This window comes from Papio anubis, chromosome 1, assembly GCF_008728515.1.
Source record: "Papio anubis isolate 15944 chromosome 1, Panubis1.0, whole genome shotgun sequence".
Classification (NCBI taxonomy): domain Eukaryota; kingdom Metazoa; phylum Chordata; class Mammalia; order Primates; family Cercopithecidae; genus Papio; species Papio anubis.
This window is the reverse complement of record NC_044976.1, coordinates 49,110,735-49,123,348: the sequence shown is the minus strand read 5'-3', so window position 1 is coordinate 49,123,348 and position 12,614 is coordinate 49,110,735. Positions and strand designations below refer to the sequence as shown.

Here is a 12,614-nt window from a genome sequence, read left to right as displayed (position 1 = left end):
TTAAAAATCAAAACATTTCTGGTCTGCAGTATTTCTTGATTTATGTGTCCAATCTTTAAAGTATTATATAAAATTGAATTTCACAAAATGGTGTTAGGTTAAAGTAAAATTCCTAAAAATGTTCCTATAATTGCTTCAGTTATTTCTAAAATTGTCTTTGGGCTTAATTGGTGTTTTCCTTCCTGAAAAGAATTATAAATTGATTAATTTACTTGATTTTTAAATGAGATTTTAAGAGCCTTTGTTGAGTGATTGTTATTTTATTTATTGCAGGCTGTAAGAAACGTTTTTTTCATATTATTTACTAGGCCATTAAATAATTGGAAAAGTTTTGTTCCCTGTACAGAAGAAATATTGCCCTTTGTGACAAGGTCTTGTCTGACTGTAGGAAACTAACCTTTTTCTTTTGGGCCTTGTTTCAGCTATCCTACGAAAGGAAAACATAACCTGTTTGTTTGTTTGTTTGTTTGTTTGTTTATTGAGACGGAGTCTCACTCTGTCGCCCAGTCTGGAGTGCAGTGGCACGATCCCGGTTCACTGCATGCTCCGCCTCCTGGGTTCACGCCATTCTCCCGCCTAAGCCTCCGGGGTAGCTGGGAGGACAGGCGCCCTCCACCACGCGTGGCTAATTTTGGTTTTGTATTTTTAGTAGAGACGGAGTTTCACCTTGTTAGCCAGGATGGTCTCGATTTCCTGACCTGGTGATCCACCTGTCTCGGCCTCCCAAGGTGCTGGGATTACAAGCGTGAGCCACCGCGCCTGGACTTCTGTTTCGTTTTTTATATGGCTCAAACATAGTTTTCTGGTGGTTAGGGACATTTCTTCAGTTTATCTGACATAGATAGATATCTTCCAAGTTTGTTTAGTGAGACCAATAGGTCATTTATTGTGAGTTTGCAGGTTTATTGCAAGTTCCAAATACGTATTATGACCAGGAAGCAGTCACACTTAAGCTTGAGACAGAAAAACTAAAGATTGGCCCAGCGCAATGGCTCACAACTGTAATCCCACCACTTTGGGAAGCCGAGGCAGGCGGATCACAAGGTCAAGAGATCGAGACCATCCTGGCCAAAATGGTGAAACTCTGTCTCTACTAAAAACACAAAAATTAGCTGGGCATGGTGGCACACGCCTGTAATCCCAGCTACTTGGGAGGCTGAGGCAGGAGAATTGCTTGAACTCTGGAGGCAGAGGTTGCAGTGAGCCGAGATTGCACCACTGCGCTCCAGCCTGGTGACAGAGGAAAAAAAAAAAAAAATTAACAGGTTTTCAATTAACAGATATTTAGATTAAACTAAGAATGCAACGAAGTCTGTAGTAAAGAGGTAGTATCTTCTCTCATTAATTTCTTAGGCTAATGAAATCACATCATCCAAATAAAATTGCAACATTTTTAGAATTTCTGCAACAAATCGTTATTAATTATATTTATTCTCAAAAGTGACTGGCCACCTTAGGCAGAGTTCAAAGAATTTTAGTATCAGTAAACTCGAGAGGCATGGCTATCTGGAAGAGCCCATATATTATTTGCACATTCTAAAGCAGTGCTTCTTGCCGGGCGCGGTGGCTCACACCTGTAATCCTAGCACTTTGGGAGGCCAGGGTGGGTGGATCACAAGGTTGGGAGTTCGAGACCAGGCTGGCCAATATGGTGAAACCCTGTCTCTACTAAAAAAATACAAAAATTAGCCAGGTGTGGTGGCATGTGCCTGTAGTCCCAGGTACTCGGGAGGCTGAGGCAGAAGAATCGCTTGAACCTGGGAGGCGGAATTTTCAGTGAGCTGAGATTGTGCCTCTGCACTCCAGCCTGGGTGACAGCGACTCCATCGCAAAAAAAAAAAAAATTAAAATTGGGAAAAAAAAAAAAAAAAGCAATGCTTCTTAAAATTTAGCTTGGTAAGAGTTACCTAAAGAGCTTGTTAAAAGACAGATTGCTGGGCACCAGGGTGTTCCATACACTAGGTCTGTAGTGGGGCCCATGAATTTGCATTTCTAATAGTTTCCAGGTGATACTAATACCTGGTCCAGCCACCACCCTTTAAGAACCACTGTTGTAGAAAAATAATTAACCTAGGGGAACATCACACACCAGGGCCTATCGCGGGGAGGGGGGAGGGATTGCATTGGGAGTTATACCTGATGTAAATGATGAGTTGATGGGTGCTGATGAGTTGATGGGTGCAGCACACCAACATGGCACAAGTATACATATGTAACAAACCTGCACGTTATGCACATCTACCCTAGAACTTAAAGTATAATAATAAAAAAAAAAGAAAAATAATTAACCTTTTTTTCAGTTATAATTTTAATTCCTGCAACTTCACAGTTTCTATAAACTTTTGTTTTTCAGAAAGCTCCTAAAATTTAGCTTCTTTTTGTGAATTATGTTTAGCTTTTCTCATCTATGAACATTTTCTTAGCACTTTAGGAATTGTCTTTTATCAGAAGACATGCATACAGCCAACAGACACATGAAAAAATGCTCATCATCACTGGCCATCAGAGAAATGCAAATCAAAACCACAATGAGATACCATCTCACACCAGTTAGAATGGCAATCATTAAAAAGTCAGGAAACAACAGGTGCTGGAGAGGTTGTGGAGAAACAGGAATACTTTTACACTGTTGGTGGGATTGTAAACTAGTTCAACCATTATGGAAAACAGTATGGCGATTCCTCAGGGATCTAGAACTAGAAGTACCATATGACCCAGCCATCCCATTACTGGGTGTATACCCAAAAGATTATAAATCATGCTGCTATAAAGACACATGCACACATATGTTCATTGTGGCACTATTCACAATAGCAAAGACTTGGAATCAACCAAAATGTCCATCAGTGACAGACTGGATTAAGAAAATGTGGCACATATACACCGTGGAATACTATGCAGCCATAAAAAAGGATGAGTTTGTGTCTGTCCTTTGTAGGGACATGAATGCAGCTGGAAACCATCATTCTCAGCAAACTATCACAAGAACAGAAAACCAAACACCGCATGTTCTCACTCATAGGTGGGAACTGAACAATGAGATCACTTGGACTCTGGAAGAGGAACATCACACACCGGGGCCTATTATGGGGAGGGATTGCATTGGGAGTTATACCTGATGTAAATGACGAGCCGATGGGTGCTGACGAGTTGATGGGTGCAGCACACCAACATGGCACAAGTATACATATGTAACAAACCTGCATGTTATGCACATGTACCCTAGAACTTAAAGTATTAAAAAAAAAAAGAATACATTTCTTAAAACTCTAAAGAATAGAAAAATAAGAATAAAAATTATATAGCTTGGAAAAAAAAAAAAAAGGAATTGTCTTTTATCTTAAAATCCAGGTTTGACCTTTTACTAAGGATACAAATTCACGGCCGGGCCCGGTGGCTCACGCCTGTAATCCCAGCACTTTGGGAGGCTGAGGCAGGCGGATCACGAGGTCAGGAGTTCGAGATCATCCTGTGAATGGTGAAACCCCATCTCTACTAAAAACACAAAAAATTAGCCGGGCATGGTGGCGGGCACCTGTAGTCCCAGCTACTCGGGAGGCTGAGGCTGGAGAATGGCGTGAACCTGGGAGGCGGAGCTTGCTGCTGAGATCGCGCCACTGCCCTCCAGCCTGGGCGACAGAGCGAGACTCCGTCTCAAAAAAAAAAGATACAAATTCGTTTTAATAAATGTGTGATTATTAGTTGTTATTTAAGTAATATCTAACTTTGCAATTGTCAAGTTGCTTTCACCCACACCAGACTTTTAGTATTGGAAATTATGAACATAACCATGTTACCCATGGAAGTGTTAAATCTTATCCCTGGGTAGTGTTTCAGGATGGCCAAAATCCATCTCCAATTAAATACATTTAAATTAGTTTCCATATTTGATTAACTTTACTGTCATCATCCTAGTAATCATTTAGAAAGGCAATTGTCAAATTTCTTTATAGCCAAGTAAGAGTTGAAATAAGTTTTTAAAGTATGGTACAAAGCAAAACTAAGTTACAGTTATTAAAATGAAGAATTCATTTAGAGCCAAAAGATTTTTTAAAACTGCAGAATACAGTCAGTTCAAAGCCTGATTGAAAGCAACTTCATTTTTATAGATTTCTTGAAACAGATCTTCATTGTTTTCTGGAAAGATAGTATTTGAGAAAAAGAAATGTCTCCAGTTACTGTTTTTATGAGGAGAGAATAGCTTGGTCTTTTTAATGGTTAATGAGAAGAAGTAATAGTTAAACACTTAGAGCATTGATTTCTGATTTGAATTCTCCAACACAGGCCAGCCCTGGGGGGGGGGGAAAAGCTTGCTAATTAACATTTGATTACTGATGCCACCTTCTCATTCCCCTTGCACCATCCGGTTTCAAACGTTTTTTGTTCAGAAAGGATTTTAAGGAGGTTTTTAACTTGCATCTTAGTAAAACAAATCCATGTGCAACTGCAACGTGTATACAATAATTTTTAAAAGAGGAGAAAAAAAGGCCTTAGATATGAAGTATGTGTTCAGAACGCACTCTGAATCACTTCTGATTCAGAAGTGATTGCTTTCTTAACTATAAGCCTTTCAGAGCACCAGTGATTGCTAGGATACTGGAATTAAGCCTAGTTTGTATGCGTTATTTTGATTTAGCACACACACATACAAATAACTTATTTGCTCAATGCGGTTAAAACAAACTCTTAACCAGAACATCTGATAATGTGATGCACTGGGAGCTTAAGTTTGATATATTTAAAATTTGGTCTAAGCTCAGGTTTTAATATGACCGGAGTCCTTTTTCTTCTAAGAATGGTAAAAGAATGAGATGGATGGCTGTAGTTTCAGAGTACTTTTTTGTAAGTGCTGTACTATAAAGTGCCATAGTATCTTAATTCAGAAAATCCAGAAACTAAAATGCTGATTACTGAACATTTTGTTTTTATATTTTGCAATAACAAAATGTTTGATACGTGAAGAATTGTGGGCCAGATTTCAAAAAATGTTAAATGTTGAGATAAATTAATAAAACTTGAAAACTATATCACTTAGTAGCATTCTGGCAAAATCATATAATCACTCTGATGACATTAGGTTGATAGAATAGTTTTCTGGGAAACCAGTATGACAGGCCTTATTTTTAAATGAGATCTCATAAGGGGAAAATATTAATTAGTGTTTTTTAAAAAGTGTAATAAAAGTAAATACTAAGACTCATCATGTAAAAAAACCACGAAAATGCTTATTATCTTTATTTCTCATGTGAAATTACTTGCCATTTTTCTTTTCGATGTCTCTGTTATATTTATCCTATTGTTTCTCCATTTTCTAGCATTAACGATTTTAAATTTTCTCTCATTACTTCCTCGTCTTGTATATATTTAGCACCTCTTTTCTTCTACCTAGGATTAAGTCTAGTATTTTCATGAAATAATAACATTTTGGATCTTTGAAAATCAGAAATGATCATGTTTTATTCTCTTCTAAGATGGAGTACGTGAGATCTCAGAAAGGCTCCACCAATTTTTCCACAGTAACAGTTGAGCAGAATGAGGATTAGAAATCTAGTTCTCTGGCTGGGTAAGGTAGCTCGCCTGTAATTCCAGCACTTTGGTAGGCTAAGGTGGGCAGATCATGAGGTCAGGAGTTCGAGACTAGCCTGGCCAACATGGTGAAACCCTGTCTCTACTAAAAATACAAAAATTAGCCGGTGTGGTGGCACACGCCTGTAATCCCAGCTACTCAGGAGGCTGAGGCAGGAGAATCACTTGAACCCAGGAGACAGAGCTGGCAGTGAGCCGAGAACCCACTGCACTCTGGCCTGGGCGACAGAGCAAGACTGTCTCAGCAAAAAAATAAAAATAAAAAATAAATAAATCTAGTTCTCTGCCTCAAGGTATGCTGCCACACCTCAAACTTTGTGACTTTTTTATTAGTTTGCTTTCACAAGAATAATATCTGAATGACATTTAAAATTCCCTAAAAGTTTTTCAGTAGTTTGATTGATATTTAGCTCACAAGGAATGGTGTTTTATAACTGAGAATGTTATCTACTAAATTTTATATTTTTCAATTTAAATAGTTAAGAACAACTTATTTGAGACTAATCTCAGCTTCACGGTTTAACCTTTAGCAGAGCAACTTTTCCTAAGAATTACTTTCCTAAGAAATTCTGATGAAATTTAACTAAAAAATAAAACTGAAAATTTAAATGAATAAAAAAAAAAGTTAGTGGGAGATGAATATCTTATGAAGGTATTTTATAATTTTATACTGAGTAGGTTATAATGAAATAATCTTTTCACCAGTGCTGTGTTTAACATTGAAATTTCCACAGACATTGAGGAACTATGAAGTTTGAAGTAGAGATTATTACTTAGTTTTTCATATTAATTATACTATATAAACAGGTGTTTATTAGCAATGACAAATAAATAATAAGGAAACAAATCAGTAATTAATTCTATACTATTAAAAGTTAATCTGATTTATATATTTCCTCAGTTGCAAACGACTGTCTTATCTGAAACAATATGGAAGAAATTAAACCATACCTTTAGAAAAACTTGAATGCAAATTAGAAAATCTGTTGTCAATGCAGAACTCTAGATCTAAATACAATATAGTTTGTGACGTAATTTTAATGTTCAGCTTGTAATCAAAGAATTTATTAAATTCCTTCTGAACTAATTGAAACATTTGCATAGTTTAGGAGTCTGAAATCTCATAGATTTAGAGCTTAATGTAAAACAAGAATTAAAGAGATTATGAAGGTTCAGCATGATCTTGAGCCAATGCTGATCAAAAACAAAAAATGTGTAAGATAAAAAAGCCCTTAGGAAATGTTACCCTGTGAAGTGCCACTTGTCCTTAACACACTCTAAAGATGAAACTCCATCAGAAGCAGCACAATATTGGCAGCTGGTCATGCCAGCCACTGCAACCCAGCCTGTGTGTGTATGTTCTTTCTACTTCTTTAAAGTGCTCTCAAATCCCAAGTCAATCAATTAGTGTCCTTCCTCCTCTCTTTCTCACTTCTCTCTCCTCTTTCTTTCCCTATCATCTCTTTTTCTCTGTCTCTTTACCCTCCATCTTCTCTCTCTCTTTCCTCCTTTTCCCTTTCCCCTTCTTCCTCCTTTTCTCCCTCTCCATTCCCCCTCCCTCTTTCTTCCTCTTATTTCTTCATCTTCCCTCCTCTGAAAGAACTGTGTCCTTCATCTGATCCATGATGACTTTAAATTCGTCTGTATCATTTTATACAAAGCTGTATTTTATCATTTAGGTTTCCTAGAATACTAACTTTTTTCAGAATTGTTTTTATGTTTGTTTTGTGTACATTTTGGATTTCTTTCTTCTCTGCAGGATTATGATTTCAATTTTTTATTAAACATAATCATCAATAAAGAAAATGGAATTGTAATCTATTAGTAAAATCCCCACTGTTTTGATGCTTTTGCTATCTTATCACTTGTGCTTCATCCATATACTGATAACATCTACATATGTACAGCATTGGTATGCATGGAATTATTTTTGAACAACAAATTTGTTTTCAGTTAAATTGTTGTTTAGTGATTGTGGTTTAACATAAGATTCTTTTAGTTTAAACTCAGAATACTCTGTGAATTTAGCCTTTGCATTGGAACAATCAAACATTAGCCTAATATGCTTTACATGGGACTCTCTCAGCCAAGTTCTGTCTGCATTAGCCAGTTTATTCTATGACAAGTTGCTTAACAGATGTCATTCTGGGGAGAACAATGAAGCTAAATACTTGTGCAATGGCTAACATTACTCTAACTTTGATCACTTTTGTTCAGCACATCAGTCTGGCGTTGTGCTTTATACCAACATAACACTATAGCCAGGACGTGCTTTTCAGGCTTAGAATAGCAAAGGAATGTTATTCAATTTAGTGCAGTTACAGATGAGTTAATGAAAGAAGAAAATACTGTTTATTTCATAATACCTTATTGTTGTATTTTGGAATTAAGATGGAATTTAAAGAATCCCACTCCAAAGTTATTTGTTTGTATACTCATAGTATTTGTGTATACTTTACAATGCTAAAGTAGCTTTGCCGCCTTTCCAAAAGGATGTAAATATTTGTCCTGCTTTTTTTCAAAAATAACTGATAAAGTTTGTTATATCTAGATAACATAATCAAAAATAATTTCAAGAAATTACTTTAAAGTAATAATTTCTTAATTATTTTACGAAATAGTTTTAAGAAATTCTTTTGCCTTGAAGCCTAAAGACTCCTCATACTCCCTCTTCTAGCCTTCATCTTTTATTAATGTAACACTCTAGGTTTGTGGAACACTTTTCTTGTTAAGAACACTAATGTTTAAAAATAACAAAATAATAACAGCTAGTGAAAGTGGTTAGATGTTAACCCAATTACATTTGGTTAAATTGTTGGGTTGATAATGACGGATAAAAATTTCCAAACAATGTGACCAACTATAAACAAAGTATTGCATGGTAGACTAGCCATTTGCTAAGAAACTCTAAAGAAAACCTGTTTGTTTGAATTGAGTACAGATCAAGCCATTCCCAAGCTCCTCAGATCTCGTTTACTAAGTCGTTTTTCCACAGGTGTGAATTAGAGGTAAAAATAGAATGAGTTCTGTGTTTTTGTTTTATTTTTTGTTTCTCCTTTCCGTAGTGAACTTGTATCTCTATTTCACTGGAATGGTAACTTAGATGTGATTATGTATAAGAAAGGGTAATGTGAAAACAAAATGCTGTAATTGGACAACATGATACTTTAAGCTTCTGCATTTTTAAAACATAAATGCATGATGCTTGTTGAAGTATGAGAATCTATTGAAGTCTTTGGGTTTTGTTTTGTTTTTTGAGACAGGGTCTCACTGTGTCATCCAGAGTTCAGTGGCACAGTCATGGCTCACTGCTGCCTCGATCTGCTGGGCTCAAGGGATCTTCGCAGCTTGGCCTCCCAAAGGGTTGGGATTACAGGCGTGAGACACCATGCCTGGCCTCAAGTCTTAACATAGAACATATGATAGGGAGCATTTCAATCCTAACTTCATTTGATACAGTAGGATAATAGTGCCATAATTAACTTGAAGAATTAGTTAAAATGGATAATCTCTCCATTGTTATGATTCATTAATTTATTTGTGAATAAAAACTAAAATAGAAAAGAAAACCTGAAGAGAGACATACTGCTTTTTTCTTTCTTTTTTTTTTTTTGAAACAAGGTCTTGCTCTGTCTGCCAGGTGGGAGTCCAGTGGCGTGATCATGGCTCACTGTATCCTTAACCTCTTGGACTCAAACAGGCGCCCCACCTCAGCTTCCTGTGTAGTGGGGACTACAGGCATGAGCCACCATGCCTAGCTAATGTTATTTTTTGGTAGAAATGGGATCTCACTATGTTGCCCACGCTCATCTTGAACTCCTGAGCTCATGTGATCCTCCTACCTTGACCTCCTAAAGTGCTGGGATTACAGGTGTGAACCACTACACCCAGTAACACTTCTTTTATTTTTATTTTTATTATTTTCTTTTGAGACAGAGCCTCATACTGTTGCCCAGGCTGGAGTGCGGTGGCACAATCTCAGCTCACTGCAACCTCTGCCTCCTGGGTTCAAGCCATTCTCCTGCCTCAGCTTTTTGAGTAGCTGGGATTATAAGCACGTGCCACCACACCTGGCTAATTTTTGTATTTTTTGTAAAGACAGGTTTTGCTGTGTTGGCCAGGTTGGTCTTGAACTCCTGACCTCAAGTGATCCGCCCACCTCAGCCTCCCAAAGTGCTAGGATTACAGGTGTGAGCCACCACGCCCAGCCAACACTTCTTAATTACTGGCTGATGTAGAGTTTAACCTTCCAACACTTTATTCTGATAAGTTTACCTCCTTCCCTTTCAAAGTAGAAGGTATAATGTTGCATGTTGGGAAAAATAGTTTCTCAGCTTTAATGCATTTTTTGTATTTAATTTTCAGGAAGGGCCTATAGCTCTGATGTTAGTAAATATTACATGAAATAGTTTTTAGTTTGGATTGATTTCAAAAAAATAACCTGTGCTACTTTTTTTTTTTGGTCGGTGGTGGGGAGATAGAGTCTCACTCTGTTGCTCAGGCTGGAGTGCGGTGGCGCGATCTCAGCTCACTGCCACCTCTGCCTCCTGGATGCAAATGATTCTCCTGCCTCAGTCTCCCAAGTAGCTGGGATTATAGGAGCCACCACCACGCCTGGCTGATTTTTTGTATTTTTAGTTAAAGATGGGGTTTCACCATGTTGGCCAGACTGGTCTCGAACTCTTGACCTCAGGTGATCCACCTGCCTTGGCCTCCCAAAGTCCTAAGATTACAGGTGTGAGCCACTGTGCCTGGCCCTGTGCTCCTTTAATAAGAAGTTTCTATATCTTTGAAACTTACTTAAAAAATGTAAAGACAATTTTAGGTTTTTCCGCCCCTGCCCCACTTCCCTGTAATAAAACTACCCTTCACTATTCCACATAAAAACGAAATATGTTTTTGGTTTTGAATCATTGTACATTTTAACGATTAAATAAATTATAAAAATTCATAATTGTACTTTGCCCTTAGGGAACTGGGTGCCTGAAGTTTCCTGACTGAAAAGAAATGAAGCCAGCCAGGGGCTGAAAACAAGAGAGGAGGGATGTTTCTTAACTCTTACTTCATCTAGTCTTCATTGAGAATCTGCTTTTAAGTTTGGTTTTGTTCTTTTTTACAAAATTTTTTGACTTGGGTTTTTATAGTTTCAAATTCTTGTTTTGAATCTAGAAGAAAACAGGAAATACATTGTGTGTCTCATAAATTGATTGGAAACTATAAGTCATGTGAAAATTCTATTTTAATTGTCCTGTCTCTTTCTTTTCATAGGTAAAGAGAAATGTGTATGACCTTACAAGTATACCCGTTCGCCACCAATTGTGGGAGGGCTGGCCAACTTCTGCTACAGACGACTCAGTGAGTGACAGTCATATTTTCAGCTTTATATACTCCTTTCTCTTTTGCCACTTTCAGTCTATTTGGCTTTGATAATAAGCACAATCAAATGCATTGAGTCTTCCATTGAAAGAATTATCTAGCCAGGCACGGTGGCTCACACCTCCCAGCACTTTGGGAGGTTGAGGTGGGTGGATCACCTGAGGTCAGGAGTTTGAGACCAACCTGGCCACCATGGTGAAACCCTATCTCTACTAAAAACACAAAAATTAGCTGGGCATGGTGGCAGGCACCTCTAATCCCACTACTCAGGAGGTTGAGGTAAGAGAATCACTTGAACCTGGGAGGTGAAGGTTGCAGTGGGCTGAGATTGCACCGTTGCACTCCAGCTTGGGTGACAAAAGTGAAACTCCATCTCAAAAAAAAAGGAAATAATTATCTAAACCAAACAATGTGAAAGTAAGAGAAGTTGTAATAATTTGAGTTCACTTTTGGAACAGATATCACAAGCCAAGCAGGTCAACGTTCTGTTGGTAATGTTACAGTTGTCAATGCAAGAATTTGATGCTGCTGGATTTGACTTAATTTTTTTCTTGATGAGAAGAATATATTCAGATACTACTAATGAAATGTTCAAGGCAAAAACATTTTCTTTCCTAAATTACAGATATTTCAAAATCAAGCCAATCATTGTATTTAATTTTAAAACTACCTTTTTCATAGTAGACTGACACTTAAAAGTTAATTTTTATAGTTAATATTAATAGCACTTTAATCTCAAACATACCCATAAATTTCGCTACTGTTAAGAAGCTGGAAGAAAATAGCCTGTCATTTTTACCCTTATTATATTTTTTATAATGATTTTCCTATTGTAAATTTTTGAAGCCTTTCCTATCTCTTTTCATTTCCACTTATTGCTCTTTTCTGTGAGAGTAAATTTCACTATATAAGGAGGCCATCTGAAATTCAGTTTTGGCCACTTTTCCCCACAAACTTGCTTGTCTAACCAGATATCTAATTTTTTTTAAAAAGTAAAAGTGAAAATGAGAATGTTTCTGGAAATCTCAAGTTACTTCTAATTTTTAAAATAAATAGGGCTAAAAAGAAATTGGGACTTTATAAACATCTTGTAATGATCAATACTGAAATAATGATTATGCCTAAGAATTGAATTACCTTTCAATATTTTCTAGTAAATATTATATTTCTGCCTGGATAATAACTACAGTTCACTCCTCTTCCAGCACCACCACTATATATTTTAATATAAAATAATTCTTTGTGGAAGACAGAAAAGTTTTAAGACAATTTATGTAGATGCTACTTGAATCTAATTACAATGTAAACACTACGCCTTTAGAAAATGCTTTGTGGATTATGAAATTTTAAAAATCAGAAACTTTAATAATCAGAAAATAGCAAAACCTTTATTTTTGGTCAGGCACGGTGGCTCACACCTGTAATCCCAGCACTTTGGGAGGCCGAGGCCGGTGGATCACCTGAGGTCGGGAGTTTGTTTGTTTGTTTGTTTGTTTGTTTTTGAGATGGAATCTTGCTCTGTTGCCCAGGCTGGAGTACAATGACACAATCTTGGCTCACTGCAACCTCTACCTTCTGTGTTCAAGCAGTTCTCCTGCCTCAGCCTCCCAAGTATCTGGGAGGTGCCCTCCGCCATGCCCGGGTAATTTTTG

At 37.1% G+C, this 12,614-nt stretch overlaps 1 protein-coding gene across 4 annotated transcripts in view; it reads left to right on the top strand.

The window, feature by feature from the left end:
* Nucleotides 1-12,614, top strand: part of FAF1 (Fas associated factor 1) — a 495,227-nt gene that overhangs the window by 275,400 nt on the left and 207,213 nt on the right. For all 4 annotated transcript variants that reach the window (XM_021922862.2, XM_031668481.1, XM_021922837.2 and 1 more), the window contains one exon: nucleotides 10,855-10,941. In XM_021922862.2, the coding sequence (XP_021778554.2) occupies nucleotides 10,855-10,941 (87 nt within the window). The remainder of the gene's footprint in view (nucleotides 1-10,854; nucleotides 10,942-12,614) is intronic.